The sequence below is a fragment of the Anomaloglossus baeobatrachus genome, chromosome 6, assembly GCF_048569485.1.
Source record: "Anomaloglossus baeobatrachus isolate aAnoBae1 chromosome 6, aAnoBae1.hap1, whole genome shotgun sequence".
Taxonomy (NCBI): domain Eukaryota; kingdom Metazoa; phylum Chordata; class Amphibia; order Anura; family Aromobatidae; genus Anomaloglossus; species Anomaloglossus baeobatrachus.
This window is the reverse complement of record NC_134358.1, coordinates 24,655,249-24,677,526: the sequence shown is the minus strand read 5'-3', so window position 1 is coordinate 24,677,526 and position 22,278 is coordinate 24,655,249. Positions and strand designations below refer to the sequence as shown.

Sequence of the window (22,278 nt, the reverse complement as noted above, 5' to 3'; positions counted from 1 at the left end):
GAGTGACCCCCTCCATAGATGAGAAGCCCCCACATATTGTGAGTGACCCCCTCCATGGATGAGAAGCCCCCTCATATTGTGAATGCCCCCCTCCATGGATGAGAAGCCCCCACATATTGTGAGTGACCCCCTCCATAGATGAGAAGCCCCCACATATTGTGAGTGACCCTTACATGGATGAGAAGCCCCCACATATTGTGAATGAGTCCCTCCATGGATGAGAAGCCCCCACATATTGTGAGTGACCCCCTCCATGGATGAGAAGCCCCCCAAATTGTGAGTGACCCCCTCCATAGATGAGAAGCCCCCACATATTGTGAGTGACCCCCTCCATGGATGAGAAGCCCCCACATATTGTGAGTGACCCTTACATGGATGAGAAGCCCCCTCATATTGTGAATGCCCCCCTCCATGGATGAGAAGCCCCCACATATTGTGAGTGACCCCCTCCATAGATGAGAAGCCCCCACATATTGTGAGTGACCCTTACATGGATGAGAAGCCCCCACATATTGTGAATGAGTCCCTCCATGGATGAGAAGTCCCCACATATTGTGAGTGACCCCCTCCATGGATGAGAAGCCCCCTCATATTGTGAATGCCCCCCTCCATGGATGAGAAGCCCCCACATATTGTGAATGAGCCCCTCCATGGATGAGAAGCCCCCACATATTGTGAATGCCCCCCTCCATGGATGAGAAGCCCCCACACATTGTGAGTGAGCCCTCCATAGATGAGAAGCCCCCACATATTGTGAGTAAGCGCCCTCCATGGATGAGAAGCCCCCTCATTTTGTGAATGCCCCCCTCCATGGATGAGAAGCCCCCACATATTGTGAGTGACCCCCTCCATAGATGAGAAGCCCCCACATATAGTGAGTGACCCTTACATGGATGAGAAGCCCCCACATATTGTGAGTGACCCCCTCCATGGATGAGAAGCCCCCACACATTGTGAATGACCCTCTCCATGGATGAGAAGCCCCCACATATTGTGAGTGACCCCCTCCATAAATGAGAAGCCCCCACATATTGTGAGTGACCCCCTCCATGGATGAGAAGCCCCCACATATTGTGAGTGACCCCCTCCATAGATGAGAAGCCCCCACATATTGTGAGTGACCCCCTCCATGGATGAGAAGCCCCCTCATATTGTGAATGCCCCCCTCCATGGATGAGAAGCCCCCACATATTGTGAGTGACCCCCTCCATAGATGAGAAGCCCCCACATATTGTGAGTGACCCTTACATGGATGAGAAGCCCCCACATATTGTGAATGAGTCCCTCCATGGATGAGAAGCCCCCACATATTGTGAGTGACCCCCTCCATGGATGAGAAGCCCCCCAAATTGTGAGTGACCCCCTCCATAGATGAGAAGCCCCCACATATTGTGAGTGACCCCCTCCATGGATGAGAAGCCCCCACATATTGTGAGTGACACTTACATGTATGAGAAGCCCCCTCATATTGTGAGTGACCCCCTGCATGGATGAGAAGCCCCCACATATTGTGAGTGACCCCCTCCATGGATGAGAAGCCCCCACATATTGTGAGTGACCCCCTCCATGGATGAGAAGCCCCCACACATTGTGAGTGACCCTTCCATGGATGAGAAGCCCCCACATATTGTGAGTAAGCGCCCTCCATGGATGAGAAGCCCCCACATATTGTGAGTGACCCCCTCCATGGATGAGAAGCCCCCACACATGAATGGTCTCAGGGGGCTTCGCTGTTGGCAGACACAGGAATCATGGCTGCGTTCACCTCTTCCTTTATGGACAATCAAACTTCTAGATGTCCCAAACAGTCTGAAGGGGGCTTCATCAGAGAAAATAATTTTACCCCCGTCCTCTGCAGTCCAAGCCCTGAACTCCACGCAATGTTATTTTCACTGTTGAAGCCCCCTTCAGACTGATTGGAGGGGTCTGTAAGAATGATTGTTCAGAGAAGGAAAGGTGGGCACCAACATGAGCCTTGCGGAGTCACAGAGGCCGAAACGTGAACAAATGAGAGAATCTGACGGAGAAGGGGAAATCTCACAGGCACAAACTGTGGGGTGGGGAAGTATCGAAAATCCATGGCTGCAGAGGAAGAGGAATCAAACAGGCAGGTGCAGCATAAAGAGAGAACAGATGGCAGAATCTGCAGGAGGAGGAGGGAAAAACTGAACCAGTAAAAGGAGAGGAGAGGACACGTGGCAGAATCTGCAGGAGGAGGAAAAAAACAAAATAAAAAAAGGAGAGAAGAGGACCTATGTGAGAATCTGCAGGAGGAGGAAAAGACTGAATGTAAAAGGAGAGGAGAGGATCCATAGCAGAATCTACAGAAGGAGGAAAAGACAGAATCAGTAAAAGGAGAGGAGAAGATCCGTGGCAGAAGACAGAATCAGTAAAAGGAGAGGACAGGATCCATAGCAGAATCTACAGAAGGAGGAAAGGACAAAATCAGTAAAACGAAAAAAAGAGGATCTGTGGCAGAATCTGCAGGAGGAGGGGAGGAGAGGACCCATGGCAGAATCTGCAGGAGGAGGAGAGGAGAGGATCCATGCCAGAATCTGCAGGAGGAGGGGAGGAGAGGACCCATGGCAGAATCTGCAGGAGCACGAGAGGAGAGGACCCATGGCAGAATCTGCAGGAGGAGGAGAGGAGAGGACCCATGGCAGAATCTGCAGGAGGAGGAGAGGAGAGGACCCATGGCAGAATCTGCAGGAGGAGGAGAGGAGAGGACCCATGGCAGAATCTGCAGGAGGAGGAGAGGAGAGGACCCATGGCAGAATCTGCAGGAGGAGGAGAGGAGAGGACCCATGGCAAAATCTGCAGGAGGAGGAGAGGAGAGGACCAATGGCAGAATCTGCAGGAGGAGGAGAGGAGAGGACCCATGGCAGAATCTGCAGGAGGAGGAGAGGACCCATGGCAGAATCTGCAGGAGGAGGAGAGGAGAGGACCCATGGCAGAATCTGCAGGAGGAGGAGAGGAGAGGACCCATGGCAGAATCTGCAGGAGGAGGAGAGGAGAGGACCCATGGCAGAATCTGCAGGAGGAGGAGAGGAGAGGACCCATGGCAGAATCTGCAGGAGGAGGCGAGGAGAGGACCCATGTCAGAATCTGCAGGAGGAGGCGAGGAGAGGACCCATGGCAGAATCTGCAGGAGGAGGCGAGGAGAGGACCCATGGCAGAATCTGCAGGAGGAGGGGAGGAGAGGATCCATGGCAGAATCTGCAGGAGGAGGAGGACTCGCGCACACATGAAGCCTCAGTGCCGCCATCTCTACAGGGGAGAAACGTATAAGCTGTAGAAGGGGAAAACCAGTGCAGGAATGAAGCTGTACTGATCAGTGAGCGCTAATGCCAGCAGCAGTATCCTGGCCACACCGAGCTTAGACACAGGTAATCTTCCATCCTTAGGATAGTGGATTACATCTTGATCTCTGGAGATCCGACCACTGGATCCAGAAAGATCTGAAGAGTAGAGAGAAGGTTGAACATTACGCTCCATTGATTCTCAAAGGAAGAGAAGGAAAACTTCACAACTCGGTACAAACCCTTCAATACAAGTTTTAAACATGGAGCTGTTTGCAAACCTCATATCAGGGGGGACTGAATGAATGAATGAATGAATAAATGAATGAATGAATGAATGAATGAATGAATGAATAAATGAATGAATGAATGAATGAATGAATGAATGAATGAAACTGGAGATTGCAGCCTTTTGGTACAACTTCAGTTCAGAACTGTTGTGGGTTTGGTGCAGCGCCAGAACTTTACCGGCGCCGGTTATGTCCTGATGCATTGATCTCTGGATATGTAGACAGTCTATAGTTACCGCCGAGCACCCGCCTCACTCGCCGCCGGCTCCGAGCGTCAACAATACTTTTTTGTTTGTTGTTTTTTTTTTATTTCTCAAAATTTATAGATTTTTCTTTATGCTGAATAAAGCAGCGCAACTCAATGCAAAAGCACAAAACGATCCAGCTGCTAAAGACAAAAGGAAAGGAGCCGATCCGAGCAGCGAAATAACAAACCTCGTGCGTGAGAGGCAACGTAGTCAAATGTCAAGTATTTCCAAAGAAAAGGGAATTGTGCTACGCATAGAAAAATCCTCCTAAAAAGGTGATCCGGGGCACCCAGAGATTACACAAGATACCCAGGCTGCCTGAGACATTCCTCTATAAGGCAGTAAGTGACAGCAATGTTCATCCTGAGCCCCCTGACACACATATAGGATGCCTATGGTAGAATTAGAGCGTAGCCCCACAGACTTGTAGTTCATAGGCAGGGTAGCAAGAGTTAATCTCTGATAGTCTGCTTGTTAGTCTCCTTTGATCACATGCTTTGGGTGAGCCATTCATGTTTGCTTCCCTCCTATATATGCTGGCTGCACGCTTCCTTCAATGCCAGCTATAGCTTCTCTATACTGGTCTGGTGAGGTGTTGTGATCCAGACTCACTGGTGGCTGTAGTATTTCATTGTTGAGTGGTTGTGTTGTCCTTTTGTTGCTGCCTTACTTCTCTTGCTTTTCGCCTTAGTTTCTTACTGTTTGCCACTGTGAGTTTGCAGTGTGTCTGAGTTTTGCTTTTTCCATCTGTCTATATCTGTGTTGCCATCACACTCCTGCTCATTCCTTCCCTGGGGGACTGAGGAACAGTCTAGTTCTGGTCAGGAGAATAGTAAGGCATGGGACTCCGGCATCTCCACCATCAGGGGTAATACGGAGGTTAGGGATAGCCTAGAGTCTTCTAGAGTGAGGGACATACAGAAATTGATAACAGAAAAACGACCGTACACAACACAATAAGTATTACAGCGTTAAATGGCAAATGCATATGCCATAATTGTGTGTGGGTCATATGGATGTAGTAGACCTACGGGAAATAGAGGAGGCACCATATTTTAAGAACAATAAAATTCTAAGAAAAAAACAATTAGGTCAAAAATAACAAATTTTATTGTTTAAAAATAATGACCGCCAACTGGCAGTATGACTAGAAAACAGGGGCATCACATGTATACATACATAAAAAATACATAAAAAAAAGAGTGAGTGAGTGAGGGACATTATAGGAGCCCCTGTTCCTCGCTATCCTACAGTCACCTTCTACAGCCGGAAAACACAAGACTGTCAAGTGTGACAGTGACATGATCTTCATAAGCTTAAATATTATTTTATTATATATATAATAATAATAAATTTTAAATATATATATTTAAAATGTATTTACATTTAAAATTTATTATTATTAATAATTATTAAAAATTATTACTTCCAAAATTGGAGCCTCCTGCTCCAAGAACCCTGGCAATACAGACACATGAGTGACAGGCGTAGGCCTCCTGCTCCAAGAACCCTGGCAATACAGACACATGAGTGACAGGCGTAGGCCTCCTGCTCCAAGAACCCTGGCAATACAGACACATGAGTGACAGGCGTAGGCCTCCTGCTCCAAGAACCCTGGCAATACAGACACATGAGTGACAGACGTAGGCCTCCTGCTCCAAGAATCCTGGCAATACAGACACATGAGTGACAGGCGTAGGCCTCCTGCTCCAAGAACCCTGGCAATACAAACACATGAGTGACAGGCGTAGGGCTCCTGCTCCAAGAACCCTGGCAATACAGACATATGAGTAACAGGCGTAGCCCTCCTGCTCCAAGAACCCTGGCAATACAGACACATGAGTGACAGGCGTAGGCCTCCTGCTCCAAGAACCCTGGCAATACAGACACATGAGTGACAGGTGTAGGCTTCCTGCTCCAAGAACCCTGGCAATACAGACACATGCTTGACAGGCGTAGGCCTCCTGCTCCAAGAACCCTGGCAATACAGACACATGAGTGACAGGCGTAGGCCTCCTGCTCTAAGAACCCTGGCAATACAGACACATGAGTGACAGGCGTAGGCCTCCTGCTCCAAGAACCCTGGCAATACAGGCACATGAGTGACAGGCATAGGCCTCCTGCTCCAAGAACCCTGGCAATACAAACACATGAGTGACAGGTGTAGGCCTCCTGCTCCAAGAACCCTGGCAATACAGACACGAGTGACAGGCGTAGGCCTCCTGCTCCAAGAACCCTGGCAATACAGACATATGAGTGACAGGCGTAGGCCTCCTGCTCCAAGAACCCTGGCAATACAGACACGTGAGTGACAGGCGTAGGCCTCCTGCTCCAAGAACCCTGGCAATACAGACACGTGAGTGACAGGCGTAGGCCTCCTGCTCCAAGAACCCTGGCAATACAGACACATGAGTGACAGGTGTAGGTCTCCTGCTCCAAGAATCCTGGCAATACAGACACATGAGTGACAGGCGTAGGCCTCCTGCTCCAAGAACCCTGGCAATACAGACACATGAGTGACAGGCGTAGGCCTCCTGCTCCAAGAACCCTGGCAATACAGACACATGAGTGACAGGCGTAGGCCTCCTGCTCCAAGAACCCTGGCAATACAGACACGTGAGTGACAGGCGTAGGCCTCCTGCTCCAAGAACCCTGGCAATACAGACACATGAGTGACAGGCGTAGGCCTCCTGCTCCAAGAACCCTGGCAATACAGACACATGCGTGACAGGCGTAGGCCTCCTGCTCCAAGAACCCTGGCAATACAGACACATGAGTGACAGGCGTAGGCCTCCTGCTCCAAGAACCCTGGCAATACAGACACATGAGTGACAGGTGTAGGCCTCCTGCTCCAAGAACCCTGGCAATACAGACACATGAGTGACAGGTGTAGGCCTCATGCTCCAAGAACCCTGGCAATACAGACACGTGAGTGACAGGCGTAGGCCTCCTGCTCCAAGAACCCTGGCAATACAGACACATAAGTGACAGGCGTAGGCCTCCTGCTCCAAGAACCCTGGAAATACAGACACATGAGTGACAGGCGTAGGCCTCCTGCTCCAAGAACCCTGGCAATACAGAGACATGAGTGAGAGGCGTAGGCCTCCTGCTCCAAGAACCCTGGCAATACAGACATATGAGTGACAGGCGTAGGCCTCCTGCTCCAAGAACCCTGGCAATACAGACACATGAGTGACAGGTGTAGGCCTCCTGCTCCAAGAACCCTGGCAATACAAACACATGAGTGACAGGCGTAGGCCTCCTGCTCCAAGAACCCTGGCAATACAAACACATGAGTGACAGGCGTAGGCCTCCTGCTCCAAGAACCATGGCAATACAGACATATGAGTGACAGGCGTAAGCCTTCTGCTCCAAGAACCCTGGCAATACAGACACATGAGTGACAGGCGTAGGCCTCCTGCTCCAAGAACCCTGGCAATACAGACACATGAGTGGCAGGCGTAGCCCTCCTGCTCCAAGAACCCTGGCAATACAAACACATGAGTGACAGGCGTAGGCCTCCTGCTCCAAGAACCCTGGCAATACAAACACATGAGTGACAGGCGTAGGCCTCCTGCTCCAAGAACCCTGGCAATACAGACATATGAGTGACAGGCGTAGGCCTCCTGCTCCAAGAACCCTGGCAATACAGACACGAGTGACAGGCGTAGGCCTCCTGCTCCAAGAACCCTGGCAATACAAACACATGAGTGACAGGCGTAGGCCTCCTGCTCCAAGAACCCTGGCAATACAGACACATGAGTGACAGGTGTAGGCTTCCTGCTCCAAGAACCCTGGCAATACAGACACATGAGTGACAGGTGGAGGCCTCCTGCTCCAAGAACCCTGGCAATACAGACACATGAGTGACAGGTGTAGGCCTCATGCTCCAAGAACCTTGGCAATACAAACACATGAGTGACAGGTGTAGGCCTCCTGCTCCAAGCACCCTGGCAATACAAACACATGAGTGACAGGTGTAGGCCTCCTGCTCCAAGCACCCTGGCAATACAGACATATGAGTGACAGGCGTAGGCCTCCTGCTCCAAGAACCCTGGCAATACATTCAAAAGACAGTTTGGAGACCCATCTTGGAGTCTTCAGACACATATGTTAGAAAAACTTTTACAAAAGTCTAATTTACAATTTGAGATTCTATTACACAACATTCTACGACCCGGTGACGTTTTCCTGCCAGGTCTATGATTTTTGGAAGTCGGGACTCTCTGAATCATCCGCCCCAGGGACGCGATGAGCTCATTCTGATGTAAGCGGTTGAAAACAAATAGAACTTTTCCTCTGGAGGGAAAACATAAAAAACAGGCGAAAACAAGATACAAGAAGATTGTGTGTAAAAGATCCGCGGACGAGATTACAGGAGGCGACGACTGTTCTCTCCACAAAGAGGTTTTATCTGCGCGCAGCGAGCGGCTCGACGTGAGCGAAGAACAAGAAAGGGATCAAGAGGAAAAAACAGAGAGCGGCCGGCAGCGCACAGGAGAGGGGATGGCTACCTGCACAAAACTGTCCGCCGCCGGCACACGCAGGGGCCGCAGTCACCGCACGAGACAGATACCGAGCAACAGTCAAGTGATGCAGAGACGTCTGATGTACATGGAGATACATCCAATAATAGATATCACTGGAGAGACAGTCCGAATAATACAGGTAAATGAAGGGACAGCCCTAATCAGAGTAATACCGTGGTTAAGGAGGGCATGACAACAATTGGGGGGGGGGGGGAGGCACCGACACCAGCGCCTATTTAAGCTGGATGTGTGTTCGAGGATGCACATTCAGTTGAAATATATTGAGGTGCAGAGACCTGTAGTCTCCCTGCACTGCAATACACACCAACGGCCAATCAGAGGTCAGCAGATGACGTTGGCGTGCCAGTCACAAGACACAGTGACGTCATGCGCAGTGGCGGGCAAACAGAAGTCAGTTGCTGGCTCCTGCGCCGGCTATACAATAGGACGCTGTACTTCCTGTGAGCGGCGGAAAGTAAGAAGAATTTTTTTTGCGTTTTATTTTTTTTTTTTAATTCGTTGGAGAAAAGGAGAAGAATGAAGGGCAATATCATTTTAAGGGGCTCATGATGGAGAACAGTATACCAGGAAGGGGCTCAGGATGAAGGACATTAAACCAGGAAGGGGCCAAGGATAGAGGACATTATAAAAGGAAGGGGCCCAGGATGGAGGACATTATACAAGGAAGGGGCCCAGGATGGCAGACATTATACCAGGAAGGGGCCCATGATGGCGGACATTATACCAGGAAGGGGCCCAGGATGGCGGACATTATACCAGGAAGGGGCCCAGGATGGCGGACATTATACCAGGAAGGGGCCCAGGATGGCGGACATTATACCAGGAAGGGGCCCAGGATGGCGGACATTATACCAGGTAGGGGCCAAGGATGGAGGACATTAAACCAGGAAGGGGCCGAAGATGAAGGACATTATACCAGGAAGGGGCCCAGGATGAAGGACATTATACGAGGAAGGGGCCCAGGATGAAGGACATTATACCAGGAAGGAGCTGATGATGAACGACATTATACCAGGAAAGGCCTCAGGATGGGAGATAATATACCAGGAAAAGGCAAAGGATGGAGTACCTTATACTACGAAGAGGCCCAGGGTGGGGGACTTTATGCCACACATGGTCTTATGATGGTGAACAATATAATAGAAAAGGGCTCCGGATGGGGGTCATTATAGAAGAAGGAGCCCAGGATTGGGACACCATATCAGAAAAGGACTCAGGATGGATGACATACCAGGAAGGGGCTCAGGATGGAGGACTTTATACCAGAAAGGGTCTTATGATGAGGGACAATATATGGTAATTGGAAAGGGCGCAGAATGGGGGACATCATACCAAGAAGGAACCCAGGATGAAGGACATTATACCAGGAAAGGGCCCAGGATGGAGGACATTATACAAGGAAGGGGCCCAGGATGGAGGACATTATACCAGGAAAGGACCCAGGATGGAGGACATTATACCAGGAAAGGACCCAGGATGGAGGACATTATACCAGGAAGGGCCTCAGGATGGGATATAATATACCAGGAAAAGCCTAAGGATGGAGTACATTATACTACGAAGGGGCCCAGGGTGGGGGACATTATACCTCAAAGGGTCATATAATGGTGGACAATAAAATAGGAAAGGGCTTCGGATGGGGGTCATTATAGCTAGAAGGAGCCCAGGATGGGGACACTATATCAGAAAAGGGTTCAGGATGGATGACATACCAGGAAGGGGCTCAGGATGGAGGACTTTATTACAGAAAGTGTCTTATGATGAGGGACAATATATGGTAATAGGAAAGGGCACAGGATGGGGGACTGAGCTATACATCACCAAGCACAATGCTGAGCTATACATCACCAAGCACAATGCCGAGCCATACATCACCAAGCACAATGCCGAGCCGTACATCACCAAGCACAATGCCGAGCTGTACATCACCAAGCACAATGCCGAGCCGTACATCACCAAGCACAATGCCGAGCCGTACATCACCAAGCACAATGCCGAGCCGTACATCACCAAGCACAATGCTGAGCCATACATCACCAAGCACAATGCTGAGCCATACATCCCCAAGCACAATGCTGAGCCATACATCACCAAGCACAATGCTGAACCGTACATCCCCAAGCACAATGCTGAGCCATACATCACCAAGCACAATGCCGAGCCGTACATCACCAAGCACAATGCTGAACCGTACATCCCCAAGCACAATGCTGAGCCATACATCCCCAAGCACAATGCTGAACCGTACATCCCCAAGCACAATGCTGAGCCGTACATCACCAAGCACAATGCCGTGCCGTACATCACCAAGCACAATGCCGAGCCATACATCACCAAGCACAATGCAGAGCCGTACATCACCAAGCACAATGCCGAGCCGTACATCACCAAGCACAATGCCGAGCCATACATCACCAAGCACAATGCCGAGCCGTACATCACCAAGCACAATGCCGAGCCGTACATCACCAAGCACAATGCCGAGCCATACATCACCAAGCACAATGCCGAGCCGTACATCACCAAGCACAATGCCGAGCCGTACATCACCAAGCACAATGCCGAGCCATACATCACCAAGCACAATGCCGAGCCGTACATCACCAAGCACAATGCCGAGCCGTACATCACCAAGCACAATGCCGAGCCATACATCACCAAGCACAATGCCGAGCCATACATCACCAAGCACAATGCCGAGCCATACATCACCAAGCACAATGCCGAGCCATACATCACCAAGCACAATGCCGAGCCGTACATCACCAAGCACAATGCCGAGCCGTACATCACCAAGCACAATGCCGAGCCATACATCACCAAGCACAATGCCGAGCCGTACATCACCAAGCACAATGCCGAGCCGTACATCACCAAGCACAATGCCGAGCCATACATCACCAAGCACAATGCCGAGCCGTACATCACCAAGCACAATGCCGAGCCGTACATCACCAAGCACAATGCCGAGCCATACATCACCAAGCACAATGCCGAGCCATACATCACCAAGCACAATGCCGAGCCATACATCACCAAGCACAATGCCGAGCCGTACATCACCAAGCACAATGCCGAGCCGTACATCACCAAGCACAATGCCGAGCCGTACATCACCAAGCACAATGCTGAGCATCGGATAAAGGGGTGTAAAGCTGCCACCACTGGACTCTGGGGAAGATGTGGTTTTGTGCAGGGACGGATCACACTGCTCTATCTACATCTGATGGAGCAGTGTGAGTTTGGTGATGGAGGATGTTACCCCCTGACTGCATTGTGCCGCTGTACTGGAGGAGGATGCTCGGGGCTGTTATCAGGGGGCGGCCGCAGCCTCCTAGTGCCAATGAAGGGAAATATTAATGATTCAGCACAAGACATTGTGGACAATTGTAGCTTCCGGATTTGTGGGAGCAGTTTGGGGGAGACCCTTCTCTGTTCCCCATGACTTTGCCCAGTGCACGAGCTCCATCCAGACATGGAGGGGGAGAAGATGACGCTGCACAGAGAATGGGGATTGTGATCCCGGCCTCCCCCCAACACCAGAGTCATAGCACAATACTCTTGAGGATGAAGGAGCAAAAACTCCCAAAATCCTGTATAAATCCTTCCCAGAAGAGCGGGAGCCGTTCTATCTGGAGAGGGGCGACTCCATATTGATGTCTATGGATGCAGGATGGGAGGTGGATGGGCGGGGGGCACATACTTTTTCCATATAGTGCATGCTGGTGGGCACACACACACCTATCACAGGGCAGGAGGGAACTAGAGACAAGTGAGGAGCAGGTTTTCCTCTATAGACAGTGCAGGGGTTAATCGGCGCAGGTCGGTGAGTGCTGGGGCTCGTGGCACCCTGTGGATCATTACTGTGGTGTAGCGCGGCCGGTCTGGAGATTGATGATCCTGTCGCTCTGGCGTTTCACAGTATAAAATATGAGGAGCGTCTGCGGGGAGAGGACGGTCCAGAGGGCAGACGCCGGTCTGTGGAGGAAATGCCACACATGCCAATCACAGCCGGGGTGACCGGAGCCGCGACCGTGCCATACACTGCAGCCCGGCACAAGCATCACTACTCCCAGCATTACCAGCGGAGCAGCAGGCGGCTTTCCTTATATATTGAGGAATTGTTACTTAGGCAATTTCCTAACACGTGAATCACGCAGGACATCGGAGCAAATCCCGAGACCGCCCCTAAACGTCTGTGCCGGTGACACCACAAATCCAGAGACGGTGGAGGCCGCCATCCTCACATTGTGCTCATTTCCCTTTTAATTTAACATGAGGAATTGGAGACTTAATTTATCCTGACGGGAACAAGCCGCGGCCCTCACAATAAGGGACGAGCGTCGCTAATGAGTCGAGGCCGCACCATCCTGAACGCCTTCATTTCATGCACCGGATACTCACAATGCCGTAATATATAGAACAAAACCAAGCTAAGAAACGAAGGAAATTCTCATTATAAAGTGCCAGACGCATTTATAGGGTTAATACCATCACAACTTAAGTATTATACTCCAGAGCTGCACTCATTATTCTGCTGGTGCAGTCACTGTGTACATTACATTACTGATCCTGAGTTACCTCCTGTATTATACTCCAGAGCTGCACTCACTATTCTGCTGGTGCAGTCACTGTGTACATACATTACATTACTGATCCTGAGTTACCTCCTGTATTATACTCCAGAGCTGCAGTCACTATTCTGCTGGTGCAGTCACTGTGTACATACATTACATTACTGATCCTGAGTTACCTCCAGTATTATACTCCAGAGCTGCACTCACTATTCTGCTGGTGCAGTCACTGTGTACATACATTACTGACCCAGAGTTACCTCCAGTATTATACTCCAGAGCTGCACTCACTATTCTGCTGGTGCAGTCACTGTGTACATACATTACTGATCCTGAGTAACCTCCTGTATTATACTCTAGAGCTGCACTCACTATTCTGCTGGTGCAGTCACTGTGTACATACATTACATTACTGATCCTGAGTTACCTCCAGTATTATACTCCAGAGCTGCACTCACTATTCTGCTGGTGCAGTCACTGTGTACATACATTACTGATCCTGAGTTACCTCCTGTATTATACTCCAGAGCTGCACTCACTATTCTGCTGCTGCAGTCACTGTGTACATACATTACATTACTGATCCTGAGTTACCTCCTGTATTATACTCCAGAGCTGCACTCACTATTCTGCTGGTGCAGTCACTGTGTAAATACATTACATTACTGATCCTGAGTTACCTCCTGTATTATACTCCAGCGCTGCACTCACTATTCTGCTGGTGCAGACACTGTGTACATACATTACATTACTGATCCTGAGTTACCTTCTGTATTATACTACAGAGCTGCACTCAATATTCTGCTGGTGGAGTCACTGTGTACATACATTACATTACTGATCCTGTACTAATCCTGAGTTACATCCTGTATCATACTCCAGAGCTTCACTCACCATTCTGCTGGTGGAGTCACTGTGTACATACATAACTCATTCTGTACTGATCCTGAGTTACCTCCTGTATCATACTCCAGAGCTGCACTCACCATTCTGCTGGTGGAGTCACTATGTACATACATTACATTACTGATCCTGTACTGATCCTGAGTTACCTCCTGTATTATACTCCAGAGCTGCACTCACTATTCTGCTGGTGCAGTTACATTACATTACTGATCCTGTACTAATCCTGAGTTACCTCCTGTATTATACTCCAGAGCTGCACTCACTATTCTGCTGGTACAGTCACATTACATTACTGATCCTGTACTGATCCGGAGTTTCAGCCTGCAACATCACGAGCAGAATAGTGAATGCAGCTATGAAGTATAATACAGGCTGTAACTCTGGATCCTTTTTTCCCCCAATTTTCCTTACACACCATGGATTTTCCAGTGTAACTACTCATTTTATATCGACTCTATTGATTCTGTGGGACTAGTCAGGGTGCCTTTTTGGAGTGAGTTTGACACTTACCCTGGTCAGACAAAAAGTCCAGCATGGTCTGCAAGAGGAAGGACAGATGCCGGACACACAGGGCAGGGTTGCCCATCCTCCGGGAAGCGTATACGAGCTCATGGAGTAACCGCATCTGCACGGCTGCCCATCCTCGATGTGCACCTAGAAGCAGAAGGTCAATCAGACTAGGACTATAGGAGAACGTTAAGGATTGTGCACCAATAAAGTAGATCAATGATAAAAATCATTCAGGTCTGTAGCCACCACTAGGGGGAGCTCTCGTCATATGTATACAGTTTCTATTAAATTGAGTGGTAATAGTGAGCTCCCCCTAGTGGCTGCCAGCTGCTATCACATTCAATTTATCTTTACAAGGCATAAAGTCAATTAGGTTCTTCAGAAAAGGATAACAGGGAGTAAACTGATAATAAATGGGAATTAATGTTCACATAAACTACTAAATAAATCCTGCAAATGAAAAATAAAAAATATGTAATACAATTTATTCCTTAAATTTCTGTATATATCCCGCATCTTGGCTGAGTTCCACCGTGCAGAACGTCTTAATGCATTTTAGCATCCATCCGACTTCTCTACCCCAATAATCCAGAATTAATTTTCTCCGGAGCTGCGCTCTCTCTCGGGCCGAGTCGCACCAGAGAAGATTTCGCCATTCTTTTCCTTTTCTCACTTTTGTTTTGCTTCTTAAACAGATTAGGAGCCGCGCTGCCGACGCTGAAAGCTTTGCTGCCGGCGACCACCAAATGAAATTAAAATATTAAACGCAGATTTATAAAAGCTTTTATACTTCAGCAACTTCTGCCGTAAAAAAAAAAAAAAAAACGGGAACGCAGCCGAGGACGAGGAGGCTTTCATGTCACCGACAAAGGAAGAACATTAAACGCTCCTAAGTGAGATTATAGGGTGCGGAGAACGCTGCCGAAATATCTGTGTGCGCAGGTGTCTATGGACAAACATGTCTACAAGCACAAAGGAGGCGACAGGGACAAGGAGCCTATTTCTTATGCTTTTTTCTTCTGGTTGTACTTTTATTTTTTTAGTAAATTTACCTGCTTTTTAACCTTTTTCATTATTGAAATTAATGGAAGCTGAAGTGCAATACCCAGGAACGTCCACTGCACGGCGCTGTGGAGTTACAGCTCTGTAGACTGGTGTGATGTCAGCTCATCAGTCGAGGTTCATGGTATCGGACCCTCAAATGTTCTGATTTTTGGTCCTGGATAACCCCTTAGGGGTCAAATTATTTTTTTATTTTTGTCATCTAAGCATTTATATTTCGTTTACCAGTATTTTTCGGATTATAAGACGTAGTTTTCCTCCCAAATGTTTGAGAGGAAAATGAGGGGTGCGTCTTAAAATGCGAATGTGGCTTACCGGGTGGTAGAGAATGGGGGCTGTGCTGGCTGCAGTGGGGGTTGTGTGGAGCAGGGCGGTGCAGCGGGTGAGATGCTCTGTCGGCAGTGCGGGGCTGTGCTGGCTGTGGTGGGGGCTGTGTGGAGCAGGGCGGTGCAGCGGGTGAGATGCTCTGTCGGCAGTGCGGGGCTGTGCTGGCTGTGGTGGGGGCTGTGTGGAGCAGGGCGGTGCAGCAAGTGAGATGTTCTGTGGGCAGTGCGGGGCTGTGCTGGCTGTGGTGGGGGCTGTGTGGAGCAGGGCGGTGCAGCGGGTGAGATGCTCTGTCAGCAGTGCGGGGCTGTACTGGCTGCGGTGGGGGTTGTGTGGAGCAGGGCGGTGCGGCGGGTGAGATGCTCTGCTGGCAGTGCAGTGGGGGTTGTGTGGAGCAGGGCGGTGCAGTGGGTGAGATGCTCTGTCAGCAGTGCAGGGCTGTGCTGGCTGCGGTGGGGGTTGTGTGGAGCAGGGCGGTGCGGCGGGTGAGATGCTCTGCTGGCAGTGCAGTGGGGGTTGTGTGGAGCAGGGCGGTGCAGTGGGTGAGATGCTCTGTCAGCAGTGCGGTGCTGTGCTGGCTGCGGTGGGGGTTGTGTGGAGCAGGGCGGTGCAGCAATTGAGATGCTCTGTGGGCAGTGCGGTGCTGTGCTGGCTGCGGTGGGGACTGTGTGGAGCAGGGCGGTGCAGCGGGTGAGATGCTCTGTCGGCAGTGCGGGGCTGTGCTGGCTGTGGTGGGGGCTGTGTGGAGCAGGGCGGTGCAGCAAGTGAGATGTTCTGTGGGCAGTGCGGGGCTGTGCTGGCTGTGGTGGGGGCTGTGTGGAGCAGGGCGGTGCAGCGGGTGAGATGCTCTGTCAGCAGTGCGGGGCTGTGCTGGCTGCGGTGGGGGTTGTGTGGAGCAGGGCGGTGCGGCGGGTGAGATGCTCTGCTGGCAGTGCGGTGGGGGTTGTGTGGAGCAGGGCGGTGCGGCGGGTGAGATGCTCTGTCAGCAGTGCGGGGCTGTGCTGGCTGTGGTGGGGGCTGTGTGGAGCAGGGCGGTGCAGTGGGTGAGATGCTCTGTGGGCGGTGCGGGGCTGTGCTGGCTGTGGTGGGGGCTGTGTGGAGCAGGGCGGTGCAGTGGGTGAGATGCTCTGTGGGCGGTGCGGGGCTGTGCTGGCTGTGGTGGGGGCTGTGTGGAGCAGGGCGATGCAGTGGGTGAGATGCTCTGTGGGCAGTGCGGGGCTGTGCTGGCTGCAGTGGCGGCTGTGTGGAGCAGGGCGGTGCAGTGGGTGAGATGCTCTGTGGGCAGTGCGGGGCTGTGCTGGCTGCAGTGGCGGCTGTGTGGAGCAGGGCGGTGCAGTGGGTGAGATGCTCTGTGGGCAGTGCGGGGCTGTGCTGGCTGCAGTGGCGGCTGTGTGGAGCAGGGCGGTGCAGCGGGTGAGAAGCTCTGTCGGCGGTGCAGGCTTCAAATAATGCATCCGGAGTCGGCGCGTGCACAGATGGAGCCTTCAGTTCAAGATCTCATCTGCGCTTGCGCCACATCTGATCTCCCAACAGTGGACTTAAGGAAAACAGCGCCCGGAGGTTGCGCGTGCGCAGAGGAGATCTCTGCTTCTCATTGAGCCAAGAGCTCAATCTGTGCACACACTGACTCCGTGCGCCATTTCTTTAAAGCCCGCACCTCCAACAGAGCATCTGTGACACAGCCACCACGTCGCCAGCAGCCAGCACAGCCCCGCTCCGCCGACAGAGCATCTCACCCATCGCACCGCCCTGCCTCACGCAGCCAGCACAGCCCCCACCGCATCGCCCCATTGCAGCCCCTCCCCTGCCTCCTGTGACCCCCTCCACCACCGCTGCTGCCCGCTCCCAGGAAGACACCACCAGAGTATAAGATGGACCTTACCCGTTTTATCTCTAATTTTGGGGCGCATCTTATAATCCAGTGCGTCTTATAAAACGAAAAATACTATTTCATTTACCTGATGGCTGATCAGTGGGAATTTTTTTTTTTTTTTAACTGGGGGGGGGATGAACAAAAAAAGCAATTCTGTCAGAGGTGTTTATCAGTTTTGTGCACCTTTTTTCTATTTTTCATTTTCATATAAGGCTTGAAAAAAAGTGTATAAAAAAAAACAACAAAAAACCTGCGTAATAGAATGCATGTCAGGATTAAACTAATGTATATAATATCTTGCAGCACAAAAAAAGGAGTTTAGCTCCCCATTTTGGAAATGAAGTGTAAAAAAAAACCCCAAAAATTTCAAGCGGACCTAAACTGTTTTTTTTTTTTCAAATATCATTATCCTCCAGGCATTGCAAAGTTCTACATTTTTGTAATATACTTCATTCCCAAACACTATGGTTCAATGCTCAGTTTATGGTTCTTTAGAAGCTGCTTTCAATTGCTGCCCAGCAAGAATCCATATTCTATATTGATGCAATGAGTATAAAGGACTTTCCCTGTCTGAGCTGCTCTAATCCTCAGCCTCATAATTAGACAGAGGAATTCCATAAAGCAGACGGTTTGAATATAGTATATGAATCTCTTCTGAGCAGCAGTTGAACGAAGCTTCTCAAGGGCATTGCAACAGCAATAAAATCCAGCTGTTACACACCTGTCCCGGATCCGAATTTGGCTACTCTCACCACGGTCTGTTGGACTCTGTTGTGCTCCACACTGGACTTTGCAGATGGCCCGGCGTACCCCCATGTGATCGTCTGCCTTGGCCTAAATAAGGCTCATTAAGAGACACCTGTGTCTTAGTATTAAGACAATTGTTTTCCTGATTTCTGTCTACCCTAAGTTTCCAGTACCTCTGCTAGTAGTCTCCACTCTGCTTTTAGCTTCCAGTACCTGTGCTACCGGTGTGCTAACCACTTCCCAGTACCTCTGCTACCTGCTTCCCGGCTTCCAGTACCTGCAGGTCTCCTATCTGCCTGCGGATTCCAGTACCTCTGCTACCAGTCTCCTGTGTGCCTAAAGCTTTCAGAACCTCTTACCCGTTTCCAACATGCCTCACCTACCTACTGCATCAACGCCTGTGCCCCATGTGCCCTCTTGGATTGGGCTTGGAGCATCCACCTCACCAGGTGAACCAAACAATAGCATTTGTGAGAAAAGAAACTAATATAAAGTAATAAAGTACATTACAAAAATTCTAAACTTAGCGATGCTTTGAGAATAAGAAAAGCAAAACAAATTAATTTTAAATATTTAATTAAAAAGTTTTTTTTTCCTAATAATTCATTATGTTACAATTAAAAACAAAAAATAAGTACACAAAGGCTGATATAACTCAATCCTAAAAATTACCAGGTTGCTTAACCCAAGCAATAGACGCTGTATAGCAAGATGCAGTACAGTTCAAAAGCCCTGTTCCTTCGCCTTTAGAAGCTGCTTTCAAATGCTGCTCAGCAGAGAACCCCACATTATATTCAGTCTGAGTACTGAAATTTGCCTATCTACTCCACACATGAGTGCCCTCTGCGTCATTTCTTGTCTATGGGAACGTTGGAAAGAGCTAAGTGTGGTACTCAGCAGTCCCATAGACAATGACGAGCCTGCAGAGCTCTATTCTCGGGGTTCCAGATGTCCGGTCTCAGGATCGCCAGGAGACCCAGCAGTTGATTTTTGGGAGAAACCCTTTAAATGTCTATAGTTACAATTAGTGCATTTCAGGGGGTAAAAATCGTTTCATCCAGCAGAATTAGGCCCTGTGCGCACTAGTGCGTTTTACCCGCGGATTTGCCGCGGAAATTTCTTGAGAAATGTTTGCAATCTTTGTGCAGACATTTCCCAGCAAATCCTATGTGAAAAAAAAATAGCTGTGTGCACTGTGCGGATTTTTCCCAAGAAATTTCCTTGAGAAGAATTTCTTGAGAAACTTTCTTGAGAAAATGAGCATGTCCATTATTTTCCGCAGGGACCTGCGGTATACCCCCGGAATTTCACTCCATTCACTGTAATGTAATCGCGAAATTCCGGGGGTATACCGCAGGTAGCAAATGATGTGCGGTATACCCCCGGTATAGCCGCGATTTACCTGTGGTAATGCTCATCGCTGCCTGCGGTTTTGCAGGAAGCGATGTCATTATGCCAGGAAGACGAAGCGGAGCAGAGTAAACACAGACGTCACACTCCCTGGACGCCGCACAGAAGCACTTCCGTGTGACCTCCAGGTGCCCGTGCAGTCTGTGTCCTGCTCCAGCCTCGCGGCTGCCTGCACTGCAGGGTGTCAGTGTCTGCCCGCAGTGTCAGCAGCTTGTCACCCTGCAGTGTCAGTGTGTGCCCGCAGTATCGTCAGCTTGTCACGTTGCAGCGCAGGCAGACACTGACACAGGCAGACACTGACACTGCACTGCAGGGTGTCAGTGTCTGCCCGCACTGTCAGCAGCCTGTCACGCGGCAGCGCAGGCAGACACTGACACCCTGCAGTGCTGGCAGCCGCGGGGATGACGATCGCTGCTGTCAGGAGGTGAGATCATTACCTGCTGTGACGATCTCCTGCCTCCTGACGTCACCGCGGTCACTGCTGTCTATGCCAGTCTCGCGAGCGGCCCGAGACTGTCACTAGCGGTGACGTCACAGGCTCTCGCGATACTTCTGACAACGCGGCGGGCATAGAAGTCAGTGACAGCGCTGACGTCAGCAGTACAGGAGATGATCACAGCAGGTAATGATCTCATCTATCCTCCTGGCAGCAGCGCTCGGCATCCCATGCAGTGACCTGGGCTATTGATGTTAGCTCAGGTCACTGCATTGCTCTCCCAGCCAATGGGGAACATTCCGTTCTTCATTGAATGGGACAGTGACTATGGTATGGATCGCCGTGGGACCCCCCTTATTGGATTACGCCGGACGTGGAATTGATTGTTCTTTTCAATAAATTGGTGAATGAGGGAATGTTTTGGGGAGTGTTTTTTCAAATAAAACTTTTTTTGTTGTCTATTTTTTATTTCTTACTGACTGGGTTGGTGATGTCGGGTATCTGATAGACGCCTGACTTCACCAACCCCAGGGCTTAATGCCAGGTGACATTACACATCTGGCATCAACCCCATATATTACCTCGTTTGCCAACACACCAGGGCAACGGGATGAGTTGGGGCGAAGCGCCAGGATTGGCACGTCTAATGGATGCGCCACTTCTGGGGCGGCTGCGGCCTGCTATTTTTAGGCTGGGGAGTGTCCAATAACAGTGGACCTCCCTAGTCTGAGAATACCAGACCACTGCTGTCCGCTTTACCTCGGCTGGTGATGCAATTTGGGGGGGACCCCACGTTTTTTGTTTTAAATTATTTATTTAATGTAAAATAACAGCGTGAGGTGACCTCTGTTTTGGATTACCAGCCAAGGTGAAGCTGCCAGCTGTGGTCTGCAGGCTGCAGCCGTCTGCTTTACCCTAGCTGGCTACAAAAGATGGGGGGACCTCACGTCGTTTTTTTTTTTTAATTACTTATTTATTTTATGGCTAAATACAAGGCTAAGCACCCTTTAGTGCCACATGAAAGTCACTAAAGGGTGCCAGCTTAGAAAATGCAGGGGGTGGGACATTATATAGGTCTTTCTCATCTATCTATCTATTCATCTATCCATCTTTCCCTCTATCCATTATCTGTCTATCGATTATCTATATTATTTATTGCAAAACCGCAGGGACCAACCTGCGGTAAATCCGCGGCAAATCCGCATGCGTTTTTCCCGCGGATTTTTCCGCAGGTGCGGAAATCTTCAACTCCCAGAAGTTTCTCAAGAAATTTTCTTGAGAAAGATCACTTTTCTAGTGCGCACATAGCCTTATGACTGCAGCTCTGGATGTGACTAGTGAGGGTTTTACCTTTGCTGAAATCTTTTGGATCCAGAGATAAGCTGTAGCCCGTTAACGTTTCTAGGAGTAGCTTGTAGCAAGCCTTCCAACCCGGCTCTGGGATTGTAGGGGCGACACACTGCATAGCAGCCACCCTCTTGAAAAAAGCAGATTTTCGGTGGAAGCCTATCAGCTCATAAAGCTCGGAGAGAACGCTGTATCGCTGGATCTTCTCCTCCTCCGAAAGCTGCAAGAAAATAAAGATTGGGGCTTAATATTTACTCAGACTTAAATCCACCCCATCATCCCAAATTCAAACTGCTACTAGCGCCTCCACCATCCTTTACACTGAAGCATCTCTCTCCTTTTTCACTGTACATTCCTACCACAGATGTGTTAGTGACGCTGAGGCCATAAGAGAAAATGGACCTTACAATGTATTACGCAATTTCTCACAAACGTGGCAATATCCCACAGGGGATCAAAAATGAATGACTTATTAGTCTTTTGGAGCTAAAAGATGGCAGATGCCTTGTCGCATTAGCGGAGCCCCTGAGGTGCCGAAACAGGAGAAACCTTTTCCCCCAAAATTGACCCCAGTTATAGAAACTAGATCCCTCAATGTGCTGTGGTGAATATTTTGGACCCATTTGTGCTTCACAGAACGTTATAACATTTGGATGTGAAAAAAACAAAACTAAAATGTTTTTTTTTTCAAGTAAAATGTGG

The 22,278-nt window shown here is 49.8% G+C and overlaps 1 protein-coding gene across 1 annotated transcript in view; it reads right to left on the bottom strand.

Moving 5' to 3' along the window:
• Positions 1-22,278, bottom strand: part of TRAPPC9 (trafficking protein particle complex subunit 9) — a 707,343-nt gene that overhangs the window by 645,534 nt on the left and 39,531 nt on the right. Inside the window, exons 8-9 of the mRNA XM_075352837.1 lie at positions 21,580-21,796; positions 14,378-14,521 (exon numbers count right to left, since the gene is read on the bottom strand). Of these exons, the coding sequence (XP_075208952.1) occupies positions 14,378-14,521; positions 21,580-21,796 (361 nt within the window). The remainder of the gene's footprint in view (positions 1-14,377; positions 14,522-21,579; positions 21,797-22,278) is intronic.